We start from the raw sequence: 13,714 nt of genomic DNA, 5'->3' as shown, positions 1-13,714 counted from the left end.
CCCCCTCCCCTTTCACTGCCCACTATATCCAGCTTTAAGCCCGCGAAGCCTCTCTCCTGGCTTATTAAGGGTAAACAATAGAAATGTCACAAGGAAACTCAGGAAGTAGATGAAGTCTCTAATTGCTGCCGTTTAACGATTGTACATAATTACTATCTTCAAAATGCGGCTTTCACCAGCAGAGAGGGAGCCGAGGCGGGCGAGGCTGGCGAGCTCCCCACCGCCCGGAGGGCATCAGCGAGGCCGGGACCGGGGGGATGCGGCCCGCGCCCCGGTGCCAGGCCCCGAGCAGCCGCATCCTGCTCCTTCCCTGCAGAGCACTCCAAGCGGGGAGAAGCGGAGGGCCGGCCGGCCCGGGTCACACACAGTTCACTGCCCTCGGGCTGCGGCGGCCCGAGGCGGTCATCGGAACAATTTGCAAAGCGCAGCCGGGGATCCCACAGCCCGCGGCGGCCCGAGCTCACGGCGCCGCGCTCGGAGTTCGGGGGCGCGGGAACCACTGTCCGCGCGGGAGGTGGGAAGACGGGGCTCCGGGCCGGCCGGCCTCTCAGCTTCGGGAAGCGACCCTGCGAAGTGCCCGCGACGGCGGCGCCTCACACGGAGTCCCTGCCCGCCCTCTCCGGCCCGGACGCGGCGCGCGGGAAGTGGAGCCCCTGCCCCCGCCCCCACGATACGGCCGCGGACCCGGTGCCCCGCGCTGCCCCCGCTGGGTCGCCCGAGTCCTGGCTGCCACTTCCTCCGCCGCGTTCTCCGCGCGGACAGCGCAGCGCAGCCCGGCGCCCGCCGCAGCACCCCGAGCGCGCACCGATGGGGGTCATCCCGCCCCGCGCCGCCGTCCGGGCCCTGAGAGCCTCTCCTGCCGCCCCGAGCGCCCCGGCGGTCCCCAAAAAGCGCCGAGCCACCCCGCCAGCCCCGCTCGAGGATGCGGGCGCTCCCCGCCCGCGCCGCTGCCCGGGACCAGGGACCCCAGGACTCACCCGAGCACCACCAGCTCCCCGTATTTCACTGGCTCCTTATTGGGGGCGCAGTGTTCCTCCTGGCCAGGGGAAAACATGGAGCTCCGCTCGGCCGCCGACGCCGCCGCCTCCGCCGCGATCCCCGCCGAGTCCGCGCCGCCGCTACAATCCCATCCCGAGAACGGGGTGAGCGCGCCGGGGAAGGGCACGGCGGCGAAGGGGGCGCGGGGCGGCCAGTCCCGCTGCTGCTCCGTCGTGGCTGCGCGGCTGCTCCGCCTGACTCCCCGGAGCTCCGCGCGCCGCGGCCGCCCCGAGTCAGAGCCGGCAACAAATGGGACCCGGCAGCAGGGGGACCTGCCTGCGCTGAGCGCCGCCGCCGAAGCCCCGCGGGCGGGAGGAAAGGAGGAGGGAGCGGGCGCACGAGAGGCGGGGGCCGCGCGGGGGAGGCGGGGGCCAGCGCGCGGGCAGGTGGGAGCCGCCCCGCCCCACGCAGAGCCAGGCGCCCGCCCCCGGCCCGCGGGGCGCCCCCTCCCCCGGCGTGTTGGGCCGCCCGCGCCCACTCCCCGCCCCCCTCAGCCAGGCGGAGGCTCGGCCCCTGTGTTATGTAAACATAGAGTAAAAGGGAAAGGAAGTTCTTAAAGGAGCAGCTCTATTTTTTTTCCTCACTTCCTTCCCCAAACTTAGAGCACGGGGTCTTCAGCTCTTCAGCCGCGAAGGCCCGCGGGAGATCCTGGAAACGAGCGGCCGCGGTTCCCAAGCCCACGTTTTCCTGGCTGGAGTTCGATGGGATTAACTTCCTCTCCGAGTAGAATAGCGCTCTCTGGATGTCACTGTGTCCCGGCTTCCATCTAGAGGTGTCGCACACACCCACTTGGGTGCCTCCCCTTCCAAAACCAAGCAGAAAGGCGTCTAGAAAATTAGAAGGTTTTGCCAGTTGGTGCTGGAGTAGAGGACGTTTCGAAGGCGCTTGGAGCACCCCACCGTTGCACTGGATGTAGCTACCCCGGCTTGTGGTCAACAGAGCTCCACCTGGCTTTTGAGGGGTGGCGGGGGGATGGGGGAAGTGTTGTTTTTTAATCCATACTTTATCCACTTTTCCTGTGCCTTCTTTCCATCCCCCAATACATATAAGGGGAAATTACCTGGGTGGATTTTTTAGTGAACGTAAATGTTCCTTTATGACCATGATTTAATCAATGCACTGTTTGCTTTCTATTCTTTTTAAACTAGTTATCGCTATGGCTTTAAAATATTGTAGACTGTGATAGTTTTACTGACTGCTGTTTTTCATCATACAGGATTTTATTGTTCTAACATTTATTAAGCACTCATAATGTGCTAGAAACTCTACATATTATTGCGAGTCATTGCCTTTCAACACTGTTAAATATTTGAAGAAATAAACACTGCAAAAGCTACCCTGTGTATAGTGACTGGTTGGCTATGACCCGAAGCAAAGGGCTAGAAAAAATAATAATTGCATCTGTAACCTTCCATTCCGCTGTGCTGCACCCCTTGTGTAACATTCTCTGACAGGTTATTACGGTAGTGACATGATGTTTCTGGTAATCTTACTTCAGTTAGGAATTGATTTTTTTTAATTGAGGTTTTAGAAATAAATTATTCCAAAGTAACTAAAGCCACACCATTGGTAAGCCAAAAATAAACTATTTCAGCTAACTATAGAAATTCTGTATTTCAAATGAATATTAGTTATTCTGCATATATTACATATTCTCTATATTTTTTATATGTAATGAAAAATCTGTTACAGTTTTAACCAGCACTCCTTCACTAAAGGGATAAATCATGTCTCCTCCCCAGTGTTGATGTAAATTTCTTTCAGATTTCTGCTGGATTAATGTTGTCTTCATGTACTCTGTGCATCTACTTACCACATAGATTGTATGACTATCAAAGATCTGTCAGAATCATTCTGCAGTTGCGCAGTCCCGATTACGATGGTGCCTGCCTCTGTCACCCTAGCTTCTCTAGGCCTGCTCTATTGCTGCTCCTGCTCTCTAGGCTACCATTACCTCCTTCCTTCTCTCTGGGCCTGCTGTGCCTGTGTGCATTGCATTGCATTGCATTACACTGTTCTGGCTGCATTTCCTCCTTGCTGTGCTTCGCATCTGCTCTTAGGAAGATAGAAAGAAATATGTATTAACCTCCTACTAAGTTCCCAGCACTAGGCTGAGAGTTTCCCATAGGATATCTCAGTCTTCCAAGGTTCCTCAGTCTAGCTATCTGCCTGTGGCACCCCTGACTTCCAGAGGGACATGTCTCTCTACTCTCCCAACATGTCTTTGAGAATGTTTATAGTACTTAATCAGGTCTGTCTTTATCAGACTGACTTACAGGAAGTGTTGTTGTGAATGAGTTTTTGTGTCAATGGAGGCTTTTTATCCTAGGCAGCTCAAGGCTGGATCAGCTCTGTGAATCACTCTGAGCCCTGAAAGCTTCTGACTGGTAAGAGCAATTCTATTGATCGCAGTCAAGAATACATACAGGGACCAGGCATGGAAATCCAAATGAGCAAATGGGCTGAGTGAGGACTGTGGCACATGGGTAAGGTCTGTGCCGTCTACAGGGCTTATCTGTCACTCATCTCTAGCTGATTGTTGCCATGTGACAATGACAGTTCACTCTTACTAGATTTAATTTTTCTAAAAGCCTCCAATCCTGATTACACCAAACCTCTCAATTTTTAACTGTTGGCAACTCATTCACACTTTCAATTTTCTTGAAACACAGCATGAGCCCATCAAAACTATGTCTGTTTTTCTAGACTCTATGTACCCAATGTCCCCACAGTTGCTTTCTCTGATTTCAAGGAAACAGACATGAGTAAAGGTAAAAACACTTCTCAAATGGTATCAAATGGTAGGGCTGGGGGGATGGCAGAGTGGTGAGGGGTGTTAACTTGATTTTCTCAGAGCGTTGATGGCTTGTGTTCCTAAAGAAGCCGGCGTGTGACTTTCTCTGTGCATCTCTTATCAGAGTTATTTGCGCACAACTTAAACCAATTAGGACATGACCCCATCATCCCCAGTTAATATTAAGAATCTGATTGTAGCATGGATTTATCCCCTCTTGAATGTAATTGTTTTAGTGAGTTGCTCCAGGCTGGTGGGACAATCTGGCTGTGCCATCTGCCAACCCACTAAGAGCCAGGGTGGGCTTGGCTGACTTGATTGCCAGGGCAGACCCTTCCCTGCTCTCTCTGCTTGCCATTCCATTTATGTCCCTCACCCCAGACCACTCTCTTGAAGAGGATGACCCACCCACAGCATCCCAGAGGGAGTCTGTGCTATTTCTTGGGCTACCAGAGGCCATATGCTTACTATACAAATAAATAATGTAAGGCTTTGTCTTGACTTTTCCCCCATTATGTCTTCCTGTTTTGTTAAAATCAAAAGATTTAGTGAAAAAGTGTATGTTTGTTTTAAACATACCTAAAGTCAGTCAAATACCTTTCAGTATTTCTAGAATGAAGCATCTAATTTTTGGTCATTCTGCGTTCTACCTTATATGTCTATGTTTGGAAAGACTAAAGAGCAAGTAGTCAGTTTCAAAAATATGTTTGGACAAACTGAGCAGGATACAGTATATTTTTTCATGGAACTTTGGATTACATTTCATTTTTAAACTGTTATCTTTTTGTAGTTTTCTGATTGAGAGTAACATAAGCTCTTTGTCAAAAGTTTTAGAAATATGAAAAAAGGATTTAAAAAATTGTCTTAAATCATCTATAATCTCATTACCCGGAAAAAAAACCCTATTTGTCATTTTTGTGTATTTCCTTCATTTTTTATTTTTAATTTTTTGACATATGTATAATCACCCTCTCTAAAGTGTATCCTGCCTTTTTAATTTAATATTATATTGTCAGAAGTTTTCTCTTGTAACTAAAACTTCAAAAATATTTTTGTTGTTTCATTATAAGTATCAATATTTATTAACCATTCCCCTCCTATGGAATATGTAGAAGGCTTCTAATTTTTGCTCTTATAAATAATAAACATGTTTATATTTGTTATTACTTCATGAAGACATATTTCTATAGGTAAAATTGTTATATTAAAGGGTACAAATATTTTTAAGACCCTTTCATGCATATTTCCAAACCATTTTTCAGAAGGTTGTAACTGCCAGTTTATACTGTAACTAGCAGTATGTCAGAGGCTGCCTCAGGAAACTCCCACCAGCATTTTAAAATCCTTACTAATTTAATGGGTGATAATTTTTTATTTGCATTTTCATGATTTGCTATTGTAAGATACATTGACTTTTTCCTATTGTGGGAAAATAAAACCCACATAACATGAGACCTACCCCCTTAACAGATTATTAAGTGCACAGTACAGCTTGTTAATTATAAGAACATTGTTCTACAGCATATCTCTAGAACCTTTTCATCTTACGTGACTGAATCTTTATACCCATTGAACAGCAACTCACCATTTCTCCTTCTCCTTGCCCCTGGCAACCACCATTCTACTTTCTGCTTTAATGAAGTTTGATTTTTTGAGATACTTCGTATAGGTAAATCATGTAGTCATTTGTCCTTCCATGACTAGTTTATTTTACATAGCATAATGGCCTCCAGATTTACCCATATGATAGCATATGACAGGATTTCCTTCTTTTAATGGCTGAATAATATTTCATTGTAAGTATATACATTTTCCTTATCCATTAATCTGTTAATAGACATTTAGATTGGCTCTTGTAAATAATGCTTCAATGAACATGAGAGTACAAACATCTCTGAGTTCCCGATTTTAACAGTTTTGGATAAAAACATTGAATTAGAAGGGCTGGATGATATGTTAGCTCTATTTTTAATTTTTTTAGGAACCCCTATACTGTTATCCATAGCAGCCACACCATTTTACATTCCCATCTACAATACACAAAGATTCAAATTTCTCCATATGCTTGCCAACGCTTGTTATTTTCTGCTTTGTTTTGTTATAGTGGCCATCCTAATAGATATGAGATGATATTTCATTGTGATTTTGATTTGCATTTCCTGATGATTAGTGACACTGAATATCTTTTGCTGTATCTGTTGGCAATTTCTATATCTTCTTTAATGAAGTGTCTATTTAAGTTCTTTGCCCATGTTTTCATTGGGTCATTTGTGTTTTTGTTTGTTTTGCTATTGAGTTGTAGGAGTTTCTTATGTATTTTGGGTAGTAACCTCTTATCAGATATATGTCTTGCAAATATTTTCTCCCATTCCATACCTATGTTTGGTATGCTTTTTCCCCTCTCTCGCTGGTTTCCTTTGTTGTACAGAAGCTTTTTAGTTTTATGCAGTCCCACTTGGCTATTTTTGCTTTTATTGACTGTGCTTTTGGTGTCATATTAAGGAATCATTGCCAAGACCAGTGCATGAAGACTTTCCCCTATGTTTTCTTCTCAGAGATTTATATTTTAGGTTTTATGTTCAAGTCTTTAATCTATTGAGTTTATTTCTGTGTATGGTATAAAACAGGGGTCCAATTTTATTCTTTTTTATGTGGATCTTCAGGTTTCCCAATACCATTTGTTGAAGAGACTATCCTTTCCCCATTTTGTAATTTTGGCACTCTTGTGGAAGATCAGTTGACCATATATGAATGGGTTTATTTCTGGGCTCTCTGTTTTGTTCCATTGATCTACATGTCTGTCTTTATGCCAGTACCATATTGTTTTGGTTACTGTAGCTTTGAATATGTTTTGAAATCAGGAAGTGTGAGGCCTCCAGATTTCTTTTTCTTTCTCAAGATTGTTTTAACTTCTCCTTTGTGGTTCTATATCAATTTTGGATTCAGTTTTTCTACTTCTGTAAAAATTGCCATTGAGATTTTGATAGAGATTGCATTGAATATGTAGCTTTGGTTAGTATGTACATGTTAACAATATTAAGTCTTCCAATCCATGAACATCGGATATTTTTCCATTTATTTATGTATCTTCAATTCCGTTCAGCAATGTTTTGTGGTTTTTAGTGTAGAATTCTTTTACCTCCTTGGTTCATTCCTAAGTATTTTATCCTTTTTGATGCTATTGTAAATGGGATTGTTTTTCTATTTTCTTTTTTGGATTGTTTGTTGTTAGTGTAGAGAAATGCAAATGATTTTTGTATGTTGATTTTTGTGTCTTGCAACTTTACTGAATTCATTTATTAGTTGTAACAGCTATTTTCTGAAGTCTTTAGGGTTTGCCATGTATGAAATCATGTTACCTGAGAACAGAGCTAATTTATTAACAGAGACCTTTTATTTCTTTTTCTTGCCTAAATGTTCTGGCTGAGAGTTTCAGTACTGTGTTAAATAGAAATAGCGAGAGTGGGCATCCTTGCCTTGTTTATGACCTTAGAGGAAAAGCTTGTAGTTTTTCATCATTGAGTATTATGTTAGCTATGGACTTTCCATATGCTGCCTTTAATATGTTAAGAGAATTTCCTTTTATTCCTGTTTTGTTGAGTGTATTTACTATGAAAAGTGCTGAATTTTTTCAAATGCTTGTTCTGTATCTATTAAAATGATCATGTGATTTTTTAAAATGCTTGTTCTGTATCTGTTAAGATGATCATGTGATTTTCATCCTTCTGTTAATATCACATTGACTGATTTTCATATGTTGAACCATCCTTGCATCTCAGGGACAAATCATACTTCATCACACACCACTGCACTCCAGCCTGGGTGACAAAGTGAGACCCTGTCTCAAAAAACAAAGAAAAAAAAAGAAAAGGAAAGGAAAAAAAGAGAGAGAGAGAGAGTTGGGAGGGAAGGAGGTGCCACACACTTTTTTTTCTTTTTTTTTCTTTTTTTCTTTTTCTTTTTTGTTTTTTTGAGATGGAGTCTCGCTCTGTCTCCCAGGCTAGAGTGCAGTGGCGCAATCTCAGCTCACTGCAACCTCCACCTCCCAGGTTCAAGAGATTTTCCTGCCTCCGCCTCCTGAGTAGCTGGGACTACAGGCACCCACCACTGTGCCCAACTAATTTTTACATTTTTAGTAGAGACGGGGTTTCACCATGTTGGCCAGGCTGTTCTCGAACTCCTGACCTCAGTGATCCACCTGCCTCGGCCTCCCAAAGTGCTGGGATTACAGGCATGAGCCACTGCGCCCAGCCGAGGTGCCACACACTTTTAAATGAGCAGATCTCACGAGAATTCACTTTCAGGAAGACAGCACCAAGCCATGAGGGCTCTGCCCCCATGATCCAAACACCTCCCCCCAGGTCCCACCCTCAGCATTGGGGATTACAATTCAACACGAGATTTGGGCCGGGACAAATAGCCAGACTATCTCATAGGGTACACGCTGGCCTCACAAAATGAGTTTGCAAATGTTCCTTTGTCTTCAATTGTTTTTGGAAGGGTTTGAGAAGAACTGCCATTAGTTATTTTTTAAATGTTTGCAAGAATTCACATGTGGAGCTATCTGATCCTGGACTTTTCTTTGCTGGGAGTTTTTTGATTACCAGTTCTATCTCCTTACTAGTGACAGGTCTGTTCAGATTTTCTTTCTTCATGATTCAGTCTTGGTAGGTTACATTGCTAGAAATGTATCTATTTCTTCTAGGTTACCCACTTTGTTGATGTATAATTGTTCATAGTTGTCCCTTATAATCCTCTTTATTTCTGTAAAACCAGTTGCAATGTCTCCTCTTTCATTTCTGATTTTATCTGAATGTTTTTTCATTTGTTCTTTTCAAAAAACCAACTCTTAGTTTTGATTTTTTTTCTGTTGTTTTCCTATTCTCTGTTTCATTTATTTCTGTTCTGACTTAATTGCTTTCTTCCTCTTCCCAAGTTTGGGCTTAGTATGTTTTTATTTTTCTAATTCCTTGAGGTATAGAATCAGGTTGCTTATTTGAGATCTGAGATACTTTTTTTTTTTTTTTTTTTTTTGAGACAGGGTCTCATTCTGTTACCCAGACTGGACTGCAGTGGCACAATCTTGGCTCACTGCAACTTCCGTCTCCCAGGCTCAAGCAATCCTCCCACCTCAGCCTCCTGAGTAGCTAGGACTATAGGTCTGTGCCCCCACACCCGACTAATTTTTTTATAGAGACAGGGTTTCACCATGTTGACCAGGCTGGTCTCCAACTCCTGAGCTCAAGAGATCCACCCACCTAGTGAATCCTCCCAAAGTGCTGGGTCTACAGGTATGACCCACCACACCCGGCCCCTTCTTCTTTTTTAATGTAGGTATGTATTGCTATAAACTTCCCTCCTAGTACTGCATTTGCTAAATCCCATAAGTTTTATTATGATAGTTTTCATTTCTGTTTGTCTCAAACTATTTTCTAATTTCCCTTATTTCTTCTTGACCAATTGGTTGTTCCAGAGCATGTTGTTTAATTTCCACATATTTGAATTTTCCAACTTGCCTTCTGCTACTGACTTCTAGTTTCATCCCAATGTGGTCCAAAAAGATACTTGGTATTATTTCAGTCTTCTTAAATGTGTTAAGAGTTATTTTGTGACCTAACAGGTGATTGATCCTGAAGAATGTTCTGTGTATCCTTGAAAAGAATGTGTATTCTGCTGCTGTTGGGTGGATGCATTTACTTTTTTTTTTTTTTTTTTGAGATGGAGTCTCATTCTTTCACCCAGGCTGGAGTACAGTGGCACAATCTCGGCTCACTGCAACCTCTGCCTCCCAGTTTCAAGTGATTCTCTGGCCTCAGCCTCCCAAGTAGCTGGGATTACAAGCACACACCATCACGCCTGGCTAATTTTTGTATTTTTAATAGAGACAGAGTTTCACTATGTTGGCCAGGCTGGTCTTGAACTCCTGACCTCAGGTGAGCCGCCCACCTCAGCCTTCCAAAGTGCTAGGATTACAGGCATGAGCCACCACATCCGGCCTGCATTCACCTTTTAAGACAAAAATGGTTGAGCTCATAGTTAATAAAATCTTGGATTTTTGTCAGATGAATTGATTTAAGAAGGGTCTACCTTATCAGAACCTGTGCAACTAAATTACTGAATCTAAGTGAAATATTAAATATTTATTTCTATCTTATTTCCAATTTGTTAATTTCAGACAATTCAATGAATTTTTTCTCATTCTGCTAAAGAGCTTTTAATTATTTCAATAAGTAGTACATATAGATGGTAAGCAATGACAATAATACTGAAGGGTAAAAAATGTCTTAAACCTACTATTCTCCTCCCTAGTGGAAACCACCATTCCCAGTTTCTTGTATATTTTTCCAGCATTATCCTCTGTGTATGGATATGATTGTGCAAATAATATTTAAGAAAATATACAGAAATGGCAGCACACTATATATACTACTCTGCTAACTTTTTTCACTTAACACAGAGACTAGGAAAAGACTCTTAAAGGAGGCCTTTGAGCAGATGAATGAATGACGACAGAGTCACCTGTGCAAGATCTGAAAGAACAGTGATATTCCATACAGAAGGTACAGCAAGTACAAATGCCCTAAGATGGGAATGAGCTTGGCATATATTAGGAACAGAAAGAAAACCATGCTACTGGAGCTTACTGAATGAGCAGGAAAGTCATATAAGAAAAGTTGAAGACGTAGATAGGAGTCAGATTATACTGGGCTTTTGGGTAGTGATGGGAAAATGTGATTTGTTTCTCTTCGATATTGGAATTCTCTGGCGATTTGGGAATAGTTGTTGAAACAATAAAAAATAAAATCATCTAACAATTTTACCTACGTACATATCATGAGAGACCATAAAATGCTTGGCTGAAATCAAGATACGCATTTTAAAAGCTGCATAAGAAGTGATTTCTTAATAAAGGGGTTCATTTTTACACTCTTAGCCAAAGGCCAGAATTATTGCGAACAAAGAGACAAACTTGTAACAGTGAGATGGTCCGGAAATAGGGCCTCCCTACACTTGTTTAATAACGAGACAGGGACTCAAGTAAGAGGTTAACCTGAAGCCTGAGAAAGGGATTCTAATAGAGTGGAGAGAGGCCTGGTATAGGAGTCAGAGACCTCCGTTCGACATTACTAAATTTCCTTTTGCCTGCCTCAGTTTTCCCATTAACACTTCCTGGCTATGTATCTCACAACGTTTTTCAGAAAATCAAATGAGGTAATGCATGTGATGGTTATTTGCATACTGCATAGTATTAAAAATGTGTACAGTATTATTATTTTTGAATAAAACTACAGGAAGAATATTGTGTGAGGAAGAATGTAGAACTATTAAATAACACATCAGTAAATATGTGTTGAAAGCTTCCTGTACTTCGTAGGTTCAGCCCTGTAATAATAAGCCAATGTGATAAATATTTATTTAGTATCTATTATTTTGAAGGCCTGGTGATAGATACAGCAAGTGATAAAGCAGCAAGTAAGACAGCAGGAAACCAGAATTCCCAGTGGTCACACTTTGGAGGTAAAATCCCGATCCCAGAATGAGGGACAGTGCAAAGCTATGCAACGGGGAGGGTGTGGAAATCTGGCTGGTAAAGTCCATATAATCTGTAGCTTTCCTGCTAGTTGTGAAATGTTCTAGTTGTGACAACTAGAATCTCAGAACTGAAATAAGAAATTGATCCAAATGAGAATGCTTTCTAAACTATAGAGTACTATACAGTAGCATGATTGTAAGAGAATACTAAAAGATCAGCTTATGTCAGGAAGCTGCCTCTGAAATTTTGATCTAATGTTTCAATCATCTTCAACTAGCCCGTGAGTATCCATTTGACCTTAACTTGGGTGCAATAAAGGCACTCATTTTATTCTTACCATTTTATTATCTTTTAAATGCCGCCATTATCATTGCACATGTGAAGCGATCAGGTGTGTTTAGCTGCAAAATAAACACATGAAGCAGAGCCACCTAATCTCCATTACCACGTGCTAGTTCACATGAAAAATCCAAGGGCACGTAGACTAACACAGCTCTGCCCAGATGGAACTGACCCCCACAGTCAACCATTAAGGTAGGAACGGGCACCAGCTAAGAGGCAAAAGTTGTAACTATTCCCTTAAGATAAATAATAAGATAAAATGACATTTTTCATTTATTTCAAAAGCATTAAAGCCAAGGTTGCAGCTTAATCATAGTAATGGGAGAATTAAACACTTTAAGACCCACAAAATCAAAACTGTTGATTTACAAAACATTCACCCGCCTGGTAAATGTAAGTTCCTATTAACCTTTTTCTTTGCTCAGTCACTGGTCAATTACACAAAGAGATCTTCCCTCTTGTGTTCAGTTCTTGTGTTATGACTGGCTAACGTCAATATGCCAGAAAGATCCGCTGTTGACCAAAAGCAAGCCACAAATACACAACAGAAAAGTCAAAAATCTTAACTAAGCTCCAACACTTAACATTTAAAGAAATATTCATTTATGAGAGAAAAGAACCAAATTTATTTCTTCTATGAAATGAACATTTTATTAAATGTGTCCTCTTCTACGTCTAGACCAATAGATGCTACAAGCTAGCTTTTTTTTTTTTTTAGTCTTAAAAATTAAATCCCTTGCCCTCTCACTCCTCTAGGCATTTTAAAATTTATAATCTTTCTGGCAATCATCTTTTGTAATAAAAAGTATGGATATTAAGTTGAAATGTCTAGAGTTCTAAGCATACATTTTCATTCACAATTAGAGATGTTATTAAGCGGCTTTTGAGGATAATGATTGTATCAGTTATCTATTACTGAAAAACAAAATACTTTTGGGGTGGTTTGTAACTCAGTCATAGATTAAATAAGATAAACTACACTATCCCTTTATTTAACATAGTCTTTTTTTTTTTTTTTGGAGACAGTCTCACTCGGTCACCCAGACTAGAATTCAATGGAGTGATCTCAGCTCACTGCAACCTCCACCTCCCGAGTTCAAGTGATTCTCCTGCCTCAGCCTCCCAAGTAGCTGGGATTACAGGTGCACAGCACCACCGCTGGCTAATTTTTGTATTTTCAGTAGAGATGAGCTTTCACCATGTTGGCCAGGTTGGTCTGACCTTCTGATCTCAGGCTATCCACCCGCCTCGGCCTCCCCGAGTGCTGGGATTACAGGCATGAGCCACCACACCCGACCTATTTAATATAGTCTTATTAAGCATTTTTGGTTGCAAGTATCAGAAACCCATTTAACCTATCTTAAAGATGAGGAATTTGTAATAAGTTTATGTAGGTAGTTTATGGAAAACAAGGGCAGGAAGTGCAATTGAGCTTCATCAAGGACAGAACCAGAAAATGGAAAATCTGACCAAGAACTAAGGTAGTTGATCTCTGTTTTCCTCTGAGACTGCATGGATTCTCTTTGTGTCTTTCTTTTCTTCCTCTTTTTCTTCTTTCTGTGTTTTCACTTTTATCTTCTCTCTGTGCAGTCATCTTTGTTTCTTTATGCAGCTGTCAGAGGGGAGCCACCCTATAGCTCCCGCAGTTGCATGTCCTTAGCTCATGTAACTAACAAAAACTGCTTAGCCACTCGCAATCCCAATTCCAGTTCTAAAGGCAAAGAATTTGATTGGCTTACCTTGGGCCAGGAGACAAGTCCTGGTCCCATCAGCTAAGGCTAAGGGTCAGTCAGGGGCATGAAGTTCAAACACAGCTACTATGGGAGCAATTTTTAGAGAAAAAAGGATGTGGGCTAGGAAACATCTTGAAACTGTCTACTACAACTATCATTCCAATGGAGAGAAAGTGGGAAAAATGGAGTGTAAACAAAAAATGTTATAGAGCTATATTTAGCACTATGTGTGGGATAAAAATGGGAGAGCATAGCCAAAGACACATTAATGGA

The 13,714-nt window shown here is 42.1% G+C and overlaps 1 protein-coding gene across 1 annotated transcript in view; it reads right to left on the bottom strand.

Moving 5' to 3' along the window:
• Positions 1 to 1,492, bottom strand: part of PELI2 (pellino E3 ubiquitin protein ligase family member 2) — a 184,888-nt gene extending 183,396 nt beyond the window's left edge. Inside the window, exon 1 of the mRNA XM_054447807.2 lies at positions 978 to 1,492. Within this exon, the coding sequence (XP_054303782.1) occupies positions 978 to 1,054 (77 nt within the window). The 5' untranslated portion in view covers positions 1,055 to 1,492. The remainder of the gene's footprint in view (positions 1 to 977) is intronic.
• Positions 1,493 to 13,714: the final 12,222 nt, after the last annotated feature.

The sequence above is a fragment of the Pongo pygmaeus genome, chromosome 15, assembly GCF_028885625.2.
Source record: "Pongo pygmaeus isolate AG05252 chromosome 15, NHGRI_mPonPyg2-v2.0_pri, whole genome shotgun sequence".
Classification (NCBI taxonomy): Eukaryota; Metazoa; Chordata; class Mammalia; order Primates; family Hominidae; genus Pongo; species Pongo pygmaeus.
Note: the sequence above shows the minus strand (reverse complement) of the source record. Positions and strands in the feature narration are given on the sequence as shown.